Genomic DNA, 13,755 nt, shown 5'->3' with positions numbered 1-13,755 from the left:
ATTTTTTTTCTATTTTGAAATTTAATAACCGTGTTTCTCTTCTTTTAAGTGCTAACTTAGGAATTTTAATATTCATATCTAATTAATTTATTCTGTGATTAGTCAAATTTTAACTGCTTCTGGAATAAGTTAAGGGCCTTCCAATGCTCTTTCTCTATTGTTTCCTTCCCAGCTCGCATGCCGTGATGGTTCATAGACACTGTCGACTTGACTAGGTTCAGAATCACCTAGGATACACATCTCCGAGCATGTCTGTAAGGGCGTTTCCAGAGAGGCTTAATTGAAGGGAGAAGACGTGCCCTGAATGTGGGTGGCACCTTCCTACAGACTGGGGATGGGGGAAGTAAGGGACAGGGGAGATGGGGGCACTAGACTGAACAAGAAGGAGAAAAGTGAGCCGCTCACCACCACCCATCTACCCATCTGCTTCTCTTTCCTGAATCTGGGGCCAGTGTGAGCAGGCATCCCTGGCTCCTGCCACCACAGAGCTGTTCCTTTTGTCACTATCCCTGGGAAATACCAGATACATATACCATTTTCACATGGCACTGTAAGCGCTATTACACTTCTTGCTCCTACAGTGAAATGTTTTATGTTGTATGGTCAACATTGGCTTAGACTGTAGTAAAGTTTGCTATTGTTTTGTTGTGTTTTGCTCTTCTCAAGCAGCCTTTTCTTCCTTCTAGAGGTTCATGTCCTATATGTCAAGTGCACAGGAAATAATGTTGCAAGGAAGTGTGCTCATAGCAAACTCCCCGATGATACGTTTCTAAGTATTTCTTTATTTCACCCAACATCTTGGAAGCTGTTTTTGTGAGGTGGAAGATGAATGTTATTTTCCTTTAGCTCATTAAAAATGTCATTCCATTGTCTCCTGCCTTCCATAGCTGTGTGGGGGAGGCAGCTGTCCACTTATTATCAGCCAAGTAGAAAGAGCTGTCCTTTCTTCCTGAATGTTTTCAGGGTCGTGTGTGTGTGCGTGCGCATGTGTGCATGTGTGCATGTGTGTGCGTGTGTGTGTGCTCTTTGCAGTTTGGCTAGTCTGTTTAGGTGGGAATTTCTTTGGACATTGGTTAAGATTACAGAATCTAAGAGTGGATGTCTCTTGTGAACTCACCTATAGTTTCTTCGTATTTTGATTCTTCCTAATTTTTCTCCTTCTAGAGCTTTACTTAGACTGTCATTGCATCTCATATCTTGTTCCTCTACTCTTGATTTCTCCTTAGTTGTTTCCCAAGTTTACCAGCTGTGTCTGTCTGATCTGCATCCTGGGTCAGTTTCAGCTAAGACATTCCTTTTCTTCTCAAATCTTATTGAGCAATGTGAAGTCTTGGCCTTTTTTATCCTTAATTTAAATGTTTATAAAGCATTTTGTTTTGTTTTGTTTTTGTTTTTGAGACAGAGTTTCTCTATGTAATAGCCTGTCCAGGAACTCGCTTTGTAGACCAGGCTGGCCTTGAACTCACAGAGATCTGCCTGTCTCTGCCTTCTGAGTGCTGAGATTAAAGGTGTGCGCCACCACACCCAGCTGCAAATCATGTTTAATATCAGCATCTTCTATATTGCATCATTTCAATGGGTACAGTTCTTTGGGTCATAGTCCATGCTACCTCTATGGTAGTTTATTTCACTCAGAGACCTTTTTTTTTGTCTCAGTCTTTTTGTCTGCCTATTTGCCTGTCTGTCGGTCTATCTATCTATCTATCTATCTATCTATCTATCTATCTATCTAGAAGCAGGGTATCACTGTGTAGCCCTGGAAATTGTTATGTAGACCAGTAGGCTCTCATATTCATAGAACTCAGTCTGCATTTGCCTCCTGAATTCTGGAATTAAAGATGTGCACTACCATGCCCAGCTGCTTGAGATTTTACCTATTAGGTCTGAATGACCACATGGCTGGTACCCATATCCTTAGCCCAAACACACAGGTGGCTGAATATATTGAGGAAGGTCAAACTTGCCCTTCACCGGTTTTCAATACACTATGTGAAAGCTGTCCTTTTGAAGGCTTTCCCACACATTTTGACTTTATAATACCTTACCGAAATATTTAGCGTTTAGAGGAATGTGCGTCTTAGTCTCCTGTTGCCATGTTTCTTAGCTTAACTTTCTGGTAATACTAGAATCATAATAGACTCGGGCTGCTTTCAGAGTTATTTCATGGAACCATCACAACGGAAAGCTGCCAGATGTCTTCTACTGGCCTGTTTGGAAGGAGAGATTAAAATAAGCCAGGTTGCCAAAGCCTGGCTCACGTGTGTCCTCTCTCTTGCCACCTCCCTGCCATCTTTACTCTAAGCTGTCTTTGCTGCCCACCGAAACTCTTCAGAACGCCTCAGACTCAGTTTCTTACCACAGTGTGCTCTCTGCATCAAATATTAAATGGTCCACACACCAACTTCTCTCTCGCATTGGCGAGAATTGTAAGAATTGTCTTGCAAATTTTTCAAGGCTGATGTCAAATACTAAGAATATATTGGCAAAGGACTTGAGATGACACTTCCCAAAGAAGATGTACTCATGAACACGTGACAAGATGCCTGATGTCACCAATCATCAGGAAGGCACAAATAGAAACCATGGCAAGCTACCACCTCTGCCCCATTGGGTGGCTACTGTAAAGCATCTGCAAAAGAGAAACTAGGAGAGTTGCTGAGGATGGGGAGAAACTGAGATCCTTGGGTCTTGTTGAGAAGGATGTAAAATATTATAGGTTAGTAAATGGTGTGAAGAACTGGGGATGTCCGTTGGTGGTACAGCTCTTGCCTAGTTGCCCGAAGCCCTTGGTTCAGTCTTCACTGCTGCCATCAGAAAGGAGGGGAGAAAAAGGAATGGTATGGAAGTTCTGAAAATAATTAAGCGAAGTCACCATATAGTAATTCCTCTTCTGGATGTACAGTCTGAGAAACTGCAAGCTGGAACTTGAACAGTAATTGTTTATTTACATTTTTTTTTTGAGACAGGGTTTCTCTGTGTAGGTAGCCTCGGCTGTTCTGGAACTCACTCTGTAGACCAGGCTGGCCTCGAACTCACAGAGATCTGTCTGCCTCTGCTTTCCAAGGGGTGGGATTAAAGCTGTGGGCCACCACACCTGACAAACAGTATTTGTATAACCAAGCAGCTTCTTTCATAGTATCACGGCAAGGATGAACTTTGAAGACGTTATGCTGAGTGAAATGAGTCAGTTGCAGCAGGAAAAGCCTGTGTGCTCAGATGATGTGCCTAAAGCAGTCACGGAGCTGTGGAGGGGTAAGGGCTGTGGACCCTGGAGTGTTCGAGTCCAGGATGTGGCATGTGCTTTTTCGTCTGAGAGGGTGAAGTGCTGGGGTGGATGGTCGTGATGACCTCACAATGACATGAACGTGCTTAGTGTCATTTAAGAATGGTTAAATGGTAAATCCTGTATGCGTTTTACCACACTAAAACTATCTGGGATAGTTATGGCTATATATTATGATTTTTATATAAGACAAAACTCTTGAAGGCAGAGGCTAGATATTTAGTATTTTTTTCTTTTCTTTATTATGATTGATATTTAGTATTTTAAGTGTTCATTTACTGTGGTAAAATACACACAACATAAAATTTATCATTTTGACTATATTTAAGTGTATAGGTCAATGCAATATGAACTATTGCCACCATCCATTTCCAGGGCTTTTTTTTTTTTAATCATTTTTAGTAGAAACCCTGCGGCTGCAAGTCTCTGAAAACATCTGTTTCGCTTTTCTGCTGAACTTGCCTATTTTAGGTAGTTCATGTAAGCGGAAGTAGAAAATTCTTTTTCTTTTGTGACTTTTATTTCCTTTACTGAAGTGTCCTCAAGTTCTGTCCCGGTCAGTTGCTGTTAAGTCCCCTTCCCTTTGACAGCTAACTGATCGTCGCATGCTATGCATGTACCGCATTGTGTGTGTTTTCCTGCCTGTGGACTCTGGAGCTGTTTCTAGCTTTGGGCTTTTGTGAGTGACGCTGCTAGGAACAGTTTACAAGTTCAGTGGATGCTGAAGGCGGGCTGCCGGGAACACTGGCTACCATTTAAAGCGAATGGTTTGTCCTGTATTATGAGCGCTGGCTCAGCTGTTAAGGGTAGCTGCTGCTCATGCAGGGGACCTGGATTGGACTCCTAGGACCTTGTGTGGTGGCTCATAACCATCTGTAACTCCAGTCCCAGGGGCTCTCATGCCCTCCGCTGGCCCCTGTGGCCATCAGACACTCACCCAGTGCACACGTAGGCAAATACTCATACACACACAATAAAAACCTTTAAAATAAATTAGTAGGCAGGTGAGTCACTACCAAGGGCTCTGCTGGAAATTCAAGATCTGGGTTTGAGTTTTAACCGTTTAACCTTTGAATCTCTGCTCCTTCATCTGAGAAGCAGGGTCACTGCAGCGAGCTTTATTGACTCTGTGGGGTTGACGTCCTTTTCACACAAGCTGCGCGTGTAAAAGCCCTTTGGACTCCGGACATCTCTGCCAGCGTGAGGTTCAGGGTGCAATGTCACACGAAAACACGTCACTCTTTCTCCCTAATTCTTCTCCTACTTTAGAAATATTATTTATCCATAAAGCACGAAACCTCACGTTTCTTTTCTATTTCTTCACATTGAAGCCGAGTCGGTACCAGGCTCAAGGCAAGTATCTGCCTTCCCTGCTTCATTAACTCCTCAGTCTTATTTTAGGCCCACGAGTCTGGCGCTCTTTAAAAGGCAGTTATCACGATGCTTTTCCAGTTGTTGAGAAGCAGATATGTTTCCCTCCGCAAATCCTCACATAGGTCAGATGAGCCCGTTGAATGCCACACATTCTTGGGTGCTGCATAGCCGAAGGATGAGCCCAGGGACTTCAGCAGTGGGCAGTGACAGAGTCCACAACCCAGCTGCCTAGCGGAGGCCCTGGGTTCTCTCAACTCATTGCTCTTCACAGAGCTGGCATATGGGCTGGGACCCCTCCTTTTTCCTCGTTAGAAGTTTTATTGTTTGACATGTAACAGGTGAACACACAGGGGTGTGATTTTTGTATAGACACTTGTCAAGTTCATAAACGGCTATGCTGTTTGGTTGGGCCTGTGGAATGTCATCCGGTGGCACATGAAATCACACTGCTGAGAGGTTGTTTTTCTTTGTCCCTCGAGTCCTGTGTGGTATGTGACTCTAGTTCCTTGCTGGATGTCCTACCACAGAGCTCCCTCACCAGCTCCAGGTCTGTCACAGGCAGTCTTACGGATATGAGGGTATTTTCATGTGTCCTCAGGCAATTAAATACAGGCTGTTAAGACTTGGGTTTTCTGCCTTGTCCTGTGTGCGACAAACCCCTCTTCCTTTCCAGCAAAGCTCAGACAAATAGCAACCTCCCAGCTGACCAGCTGGGATGGAGTGGCTCCTGGTCTCAAGGGTGAGGAACCTGAGCTTGTAGCAGCTGTGTTGAGGTGAAGACCTCTTTGGTCGCCATGCATATGGAAGCAGATATCAGAGGTGTTGTTTCCTGATCTCTGTCCCCCTCCCTGGGACTCCATCTATGTCTCTGTATATGATACTTCCTCAAAGGCTAAGGAAACAGAATGCTATAGTCTCAACTCATATCTTTTAGAAAGTTTGTGTGTGTATGTGTATTACGTGTGTTTGTGAATGCCAGCATGTACATACTATGGCACATATACATACATGTACATACTATGGCACATATATGAAGGTCAGAGGGTGACTTTTGGGAGTTAGATCCAGGGCTCGAACTCAGGTCACCAGGCTTTCTCAGTGAGCACTTTTTTTTTTCTCGCCTGTTGAGTCACCTGCTGCCACCTCATAAGGTTTTGAATGATTCATGGGAAAAATAATTCTATGGTGTTCATTTGCCCAAACATAAGAGGCACTGATAGTCAGACGACAAGACCAGAGACTGTCATACTAAGAGCAATCAGAAGCTGGAGCGATCGATTGCTTACAGGGAAGAGTGTTTATTGCACAGTTGTAATGAAGAGCTGAAGCCATATCCCAGCACCCGTGTAAAAAGCCGAATGTGGCTCCCCCCACCCCCGGACTCTCCTGTAATCTCATCACTGAAGGGGGCACACATGGGAGGATCATTTTGAATGATTACTGCCCAGCTGCCCGGCTTCCGTGAGAGCCTGGGATAAGGCAAAGAATGATAGCTAGAACAGGACACCTAACTGATGTCTTTTTTATCCCTGGTAGTATGTCTCTCCACCAATGCAATAAGTCAGATCAAGCCAAATCAGAAAGACCAGGTTTAATGAGCAAAGCACCCCCAGGTGACTCTCAAGCCCCCCAGAAGTGAGGTGGCGGAGGGAGGAGGAGAAATCACATGGTAGGTCTAGGGACCAGAGCTTAAATACCCTGTAGGCGTGGTCATGAGCAGCTCCTGCGGAGGAGTCGCTGCTTGGTGGGCTTTCTGAGAGGGGTAGGTGGGGCCTGGGTGGAACTCCCAAATGAACTCAAATGTCCTCCTCCGGCATCTAAGCATGCACCTACACAAATGTTTACTCACATCATATAACACCCCACCGTGTTATGTGTGTTTGTAACCAGAATGCATGCCACGCACAAATATGGAGGCAGAGACCTCTCTCTGTCTCTCTCTCTCTCTTACACTCACACACACAGCAATTAGGAGTTGAAATATTCGTATATTAGAACTACCATAGCAAGATTAGCAGATCCTGGCTGGAAGTTGGATAACTTTCTAAAGCTGCCTACAAGAGAATTAGAAACACTGTATGTATATACCCAATATTCATAACGAAGTTATGAAACCCATGTGTCATCATATTTATATTAGCTAATACTCATAGCTAACTATAGGTAATGATTTCCTATCACCAAGATGATTTATATATTGTTGATTTCATGAAAAAAACAAAACAAAAACAGGACTATGTAAAGGTTCGTGTGGGTGTCACATAAAGTTATCTGCATATTCTACTATCTTAGAGGCAGGGCAAGTGATATATTCTCAGCCGAGGCATTGACAAGTTGCAAGTTGGCCAATATTAAACACGCGATAACAGAGCAACAGGCAGCCTGTCAATCACCAGGGAATAAAAACTCCACCACAGCCACCTGCAGACCTTCAACAGCGCCTCCTCACTCCTTACAATTTTGCTCATCTGCTCAAAAAATTCTAACATATTCCACATTCTGTCTTCCAACTTAAAAAAAAAACCCTTTGCTAAGAATATTTTGGCAATCAGACGCTTTTCATAAACAACAAAAATATCCAAGTGTTTGTTGGCCTCACCTTCTGTTCTGTACTTCATTGGAAAGAGATGTTCTGCAGCCTTCCCTGGTGGCGGATTCTTCACGTCTGACCTCGAGCTCCAGACTCTTGCCTGTTTGTAGTCTCTCTGATAGGAATGGGTCCCTCTGATCTCAACATCATTTCTAACGCTGTTCTCCAGGCTATGTTTTCTCACCTGAAAATTAGTGCTCAGGGATCAGGGTCCTTCGTTAACTAAGCCTGGGAAATTAATCTGAGGGATGTAGCCTTTCTTGCTGCAAAAATTTTGAAGAGGACTTGGTTGCTGATGGACGTCTCAGTCACGAGCCGAGTGTCTCATGGATCACCCTTCTACACTTGCTACCACCAGAAACTCCCTCTTGTCTATGCTAGCATGTCCCAAAGCATATCTGCCCAGCTTGTTTCCCATCATGCAACAGGGAAAAAGGAGTCATGCGCCAGGAAGTAGGTGGAGATGTGGGCACAGACCTCAGATCTGCAGCTGTCTGAGAAATGCAGGGAACTGCCTCACCTGATTCCTCAGTGAGTGTGTGTGTGTGTGTGCGCGCGCGTGTGCTCGTGCGTACACACGCGTACACATTCGTGCACATCCACAGTGTGCACATGGAGGTCAGAGGACAACTTGCAAGTCTTGGTATTCCCCTTCCACCATGTAGGTCCTGGGATTGACTTGGGTTTGAGGCTTCATGGCAAGAGCTTTTTATACACTGAGCCGTCTTGCCAGCTTGCTTTCTTTTTTCTTTCTTTTTTTTTTTTTTTTGCTTTTTATTTTTCAAGACAGGGTTTCTCTGTGTAGTCCTGGCTACTGTCTTGGAACTTGCTCTGTAGACCAGGCTGGCCTCAAACTTACAGGAATCCTCCTGCCTCTGCCTCCTGGGTGCTAGAATTAAAGGCGTGTACCACCAGCAACCCCTCTCCCTGGGTGGATTTATTTATTTTTATTTTAAGTGCATGAGTATATTTTGCCTACATGTATGTCTATGCACCATGTTTGTGTCTGGTCTCAGAGGAAGGCAGAAGAGCGTGTTGGATCTCCTGGAAATGGGGTTCCAGATGGTTGTTAACCTCCAGTAGGTGCTGGGGATCAAATCCAGGTCCTCTGGAAGAACAGTCAGAACTCTTAATGGCTCAGCTATCTCTCCAGCTGAGGACCTCTACTGGATTCTGTAGAGGCTCTCAATCTCCATTTGTGACTTCATTTTCTTAAACCTCATCCATTTTACAGACCTGGCCCTAGGGACTGGATTGTGTTGACTCACATGTACCTCCAGTGACACTGGAGACCTCCATGAAGTGGCCTTTGAAATCTGAGCAATTTGGGTGTTTGGGGGATTACTCTCCTCCAGCATGTTTGCAGACTACATAATAGCTGTCTTGCTGCACGCTTCTAGAGTTTTCTGCTGTCCTCCCTTAGCTGATGAGAATGTCTTGACTGAGCCCAGACTTGGTCTTTCACCTTCCTGGGTAGCAGATTTCTCTTCTAATAAGAATTCCTTCTAGAATAGTTGCATTTTAGAAGAAAATTCTCCTGTAAACAAAACCACGGAAAACAAACATACGAGAAAGATTTTCAGTCAGTGTTATCCACTCTAGTCCATAGAACACAAGAGTGGAGGATTCCTTTAGTTTTTGGGTCTTTGCATTTTTCCCACATTATCTGGAGCAAGGATTGTTCTTACTGTGCTTGAAGAACGACAACCCACATTACTAAAACAATCCTGAGTGATTACCGCCAGCTTTTCCAATGACATAACGCCCCGTGATTACTGCCAGGTAGTGGCGTTTAATGAAGCCAAGTTTGTAGGACTGGGACTAGTAAAATTTAAAATATTTCCCTTAGTGTTTCTCAGGATAATAGTCCCATCTTAGAAAAAAACAAAACGGCGCTTCGCCAAAACAAAAGCCTTTCCCTGCTCTTCGTGGGGAGAGAGTCTGGTGCAAGTGGTACCCAGACTCCTATTAAGGGCGGATCTTTGAGCCCAGCACAGTCTCCACTAGCGGGGACTTTACTGTTTACACTCAAAAGACCCAGCATTTCTGGGGACCTGTCTGAACACTGGGCCTGTCCGGATTGGCTGGTGGCTGACTCTTTGGGCTGCTGGACTGTCGGCAACAGGAGCCCGAGGAACCCTGGGAGCTCCAGCGTCACTTGGGAACTCTCGAGCCTTTTACATATTTTCCCTAGAAGAACACGTTCAGGTGCACCATTATTTTCGTTTTGAGGATGAGGCCACCAGTGTGTACCCAAGCGACTTCATAAAATCAGGCTTTATCCAGGAATCTCCATTTCTTTGCCGTCTGCAGTGAGTTATTTCAACTGTATGCTTTTTTAATAAAAGCATTTAGTGTTGTGCTGTGGGGATTACATTCTTTTGGCTTTGGAAAAATATTTCCTGTTCAGTTCAAGCCATTAAGGCCTGCTAGGGGCTCACATCTGGAGGGCTGAGGGGAGGGGAAGGGGCCTGTCTTTCACCACCAGAATTGAGCTTGGTCTGACCCACCCCAGACTTGTTTCATTGCCAGGGCCGCTTGGAGTGGGAACCTAAAAGGGGTCTGTTGGGGGTTCTGGGGCTTCTTCCCGGGAAGGAGGAGGGAAGTCCCCTTTTCTGCCTGGGTTTGAATGTCTATCACTTTTCCTACTTGGGCAATTCTCATTTTCATGTTCCCCTGGTTTTCCATGAGGCTTATGTGAGCATTTTCCATTTAGGAGACATACTGTTGAGTTTTGGGGTGGTAGAGTTTCCCCGGGGGTAGGGTATTTAGTATGGATGGGGTGTCATGGGCCCTGGTTGCAGGGTGCCCCAGGCGTTCTTGATGACTCTTCTTCCTCATGGATACAGGTCTACAGTCAGTCTCAAGTCTTAGCAATGAAACCCAGTGTTGGTGCCAACTAACTGGTGAGTGCTGACATCCCCAGTGCTTAATTTCAGTTCCCTGCTGCCCCTGGGCAACAGAAAGTAAACCCCACTCTCAAGATAATCAGGCGGGACCATGTCTTGCTGGTTCCTGTTGTGGGATTCATTCCACCAATAGCTTTGGGGTACCAGCCTTGGCTTGCTACCTTTGTCTCTCTTGGGTTCTGCTTGTAACGAGAACCACAAAGATATATATATCAGCTTGTTAAGGGGTGCGTGGGAGAACAGACTCATGGAGTTGAGGATCGAGGGAGATGGGAAGCGGCCACACTCTGTTTCATGCCACCTCCACTTGGCCTTCACAACCCAGAGAGCACACAACCCTTGCCTCTCCTTTTAAGAGATCGCATCAGCAGACAAGAAGCCATACCCTAAGGCAGGTACCCCAAAGCTATTGGCAGAATGACTTCCCACAACAGATTCCAGCAAGCATTATGTTCTTGAGAAGACCTCTCCTTACATCTGCTCCTGTGCCCTTTTGAAGAGGCCAAGGTGCCTCATTTCTCTTATGGGGACAGCCAATTCTTGGGAGCACTGTACATGAATTCTTTGAGTGGGTTTTAACTTTCAGGGTGAATGATTTTATGATGTGAAGAGGGCATAACAATTTCATGATATTTATCCTGACCACACACCAACCAGAAAGGATATCAGACAACTCCTGGCAAGTGTCTGGCTTCGGCCTTGGATAGCTGCCATTAGCAAACCTGATGACTGTCGGGTCAGCTTTTCCATGGGGCCGATTGATAATGGTCTTTGTGAGTTCTGCAGTCCATACCTCAAGGGGATGATGGTCCAGAACTGATGAGCATTCTCCTAAAACATAGACCTAGAAATGACAAAAATCCAGGTCTGGTCTCTTCGTGATCCTCAGGCTGGTGGTCCTGGGGTGGTCGATTCTAAAGCTGGCTCCCACAGGACAAATGTAGCATGATGGGTACCCAGGGTCCATGCAGCCCACCTGCTGGCTCCTCTTAATTTATTGGCATGCTCACTAGATCTCCTATACCCGTGGGAAGCCATATGACAAGTCCATGAGACAGCTGTTGAAATGGCAAGATTAACCACCCCCATTTCCTAAGTGCTTCCTATGGGGAAGGCATGGGTATGGGGCTTCCTATGGGGAAGGCACGGGTGTAGGGTTTTCTATAGGGAGTGGCCTTTGTGCTGGGACTGGGAGAGGAGCTGAGTTGTGCTTCCCAAGCCACAGCTTCTTTGTTTATGGGTTAAGAGGTAATTGCTCTAAGACAAAACTAAGGGGCAAGCTGGACGGACTGCAACTCTATGACAGAAAGGTGGCTGGGCCATGTCAGTTCCCATCCTAGGTTGAGGTGGTGTTTGAACTCAGGCCTCGGTAACTCATGGAATCCTTGATCTTGGTTTTCGGGGCTCGAGGAGGGCCCCTGAGGAGTGCTGGCTGTATCTAGTGAGCCTTGAGGATGGAGTGGCAGAAATCCGAGAGTAGGGGCTACAGGAACCCATTGGGTGCCCCGCTGTAATGATGGGGAGCTTTGCTTTAAACAACATAATCTGATGCTTTACCCAGAGTTTGGAATCAGAAGGGCCTGGCTTTGTGCTTTGTTATTTTCTTTTATGAAGCTTTGCTCCATTCCCTGTAAACTGGGGGCAGGCAGGATACAGTGCGAGAAGGTTGTGGACACTCAGCTGCCTCTTGGCCACTGGAAGCCAGAGAGGGTTGGTTGTCGCTGTTAATTATGGATGGAGCTTAGATGGGTGGGAGGGTGAGGCCTGAGGCTCTCAGGAGAATCTGCGGCCTTGATCTAAGTGAGGGAGGGCTAGGAGGGCTGTTGCGGGCTGGGTTGGTCTCTGTGACAGATGAGGAGCAGGCGCTGGGTAATTTGATATCCTTCAGGTCCCTTTGGTTCTTGTGCTGAGTACAGAACAACCCCAGTAAAGACTCAGGGCAGGCCTTCCTGGGCTTAGGGTCTGCACTGCACAGTGGCTAGCGGCATTGCTGAGCATGTTGGTGAGGAGCCTAAGCTTCCCTGAGCACATGTTTTTGCGTGTAGAGAGCACACGAGTGTGCGCCTTCTTTGCCAAAGAAGATCTTGGCTTTATGGAAGCTCATCTCTTTTGTATTCCCTTCGTCATTGCCCTCAGTAAGCCATCAACCCTCGATGTCTTTATTTTAAAGATTTCTGACAGCGCACTTTTAAGAACATCGTGTGTGTGTGTGTGTGTGTGTGTGTGTGTGTTTTACACTCAGATGTTTTATAAAAGATTGAATAGTGACAGAATGTCCAGTTTTCCTTCAGTATCTACTGGTAAATGGTTGAAAGACCACCTTTAGACATGCAAATCTACCTGCAGTCAAGCCCCTTGCAAAATGGCATGTTTATGAGCAGCCTGTGCGTGTTTTCCTGGATACCCTAGTTTCCAGGTGGCTTATAATTGCTAATACAGGAGTCGTGGTAAGGCTGTCTGTACGTGTTCTGTGCTGTCCTTCTCCCTGGTATCTTTAGTCTGTGGTTGATTAGATACATGATGTAGAACCTCCCGAAGGGAGGCTGTCTGTTTCCACTCAGCCACGGGGGGCCTGTGTATTCATGGCATTTGCGCCCTGGAAAGTGAGCCCGAGGGTTGCGGTGCGTGCAATCTGGTCCTAGCCCTCTCATATTGACAGCTTGCACACCCCTGAGTTCTCTCACCGGGAGTTCATCGGCAGAGGTCAAAATTCCGCCTGGGTGAGCTGAGTGAACCGAAGGCTTAAACTTTTTTTGCTATCGACAGCCTTTTGGATCTCGAGAGCGGCTCCCAGAAACAATGGTTCTCTGGAGAGAACAGGGGTCGAGATTGCCGCAGGAGCTTGGAGCTGGACTGCATGTGAGGAGATACGTGGAGAAAGAGGAGCAGGGGAAGGGGAAGACAGAGAAGGGGAAGAAAGGGGCAGGCAGCTGCTGCTAGCGTGGCCTGCTTCCCTCACAGGTGGCGGCAAATCAAAGATAGAGATATGGTGGGGTCCACAGAAAGTGCTCCGAGTCCCTACGCGCTTCGGAACAGGCCAGCCAGAGGCAGGCGGCGTCTTTGTCCACGGCTGAAGGGGCAACCGATTGCTGCTTCCAAGAACTGGGTGCTGTTCATTCGTAGGATGATTCCAGATCTGTTTCTGTCAGAGGTGCGAGAGGAAAGAGATGCTGAGGATGGCTGCAGAATACCTTAGATTAGTTTCTGGGCAAGTGATTGCAGGGATGCGCGCTTTCAATTTAAGTTGCCTGTGACAAAGGCTGATGTCAAAGTTCCAGCCTGCCCTTCTCTACTTTCAAGGGAGACTGTGTTCACGGTCCCTGAGTGGACCACAGTGAAAGGTAGAAAAATCATTCCGTTGATGGGTGTGTGACTGGAGTTTTAAAAGTAGTCTGCGGTGGTGGTGCATACCTTTAATCTCAGCACTCGGAAGGCAGAGGCAGGTGGATCTCTGCCAGCCTGGTCTGCAAGAGCTAGTTCCAGGACAGGCTCTAAAGCTTATGTGTGTGTATGTGTTTGTGTGTGTAGTGTGCATGGGTATGTGTTGGTGTGTTTGTGTGTGTGGGTATGTGTTGGTGTATGTGTGTGTATGTGTGTGT

General features: G+C 46.2%; 1 protein-coding gene across 1 annotated transcript in view; it reads left to right on the top strand.

Moving 5' to 3' along the window:
- The first annotated feature begins 3,149 nt into the window (after nt 1-3,149).
- Fam169b (family with sequence similarity 169 member B) overlaps nt 3,150-13,755 on the top strand; it is a 75,240-nt gene continuing 64,634 nt past the window's right edge. Inside the window, exons 1-2 of the mRNA XM_013350209.1 lie at nt 3,150-3,252; nt 12,202-12,291. Coding sequence (XP_013205663.1) covers nt 3,150-3,252; nt 12,202-12,291 — 193 coding nt within the window. The remainder of the gene's footprint in view (nt 3,253-12,201; nt 12,292-13,755) is intronic.

This window comes from Microtus ochrogaster, chromosome 22, assembly GCF_000317375.1.
Source record: "Microtus ochrogaster isolate Prairie Vole_2 chromosome 22, MicOch1.0, whole genome shotgun sequence".
Classification (NCBI taxonomy): domain Eukaryota; kingdom Metazoa; phylum Chordata; class Mammalia; order Rodentia; family Cricetidae; genus Microtus; species Microtus ochrogaster.
Note: the sequence above shows the minus strand (reverse complement) of the source record. Positions and strands in the feature narration are given on the sequence as shown.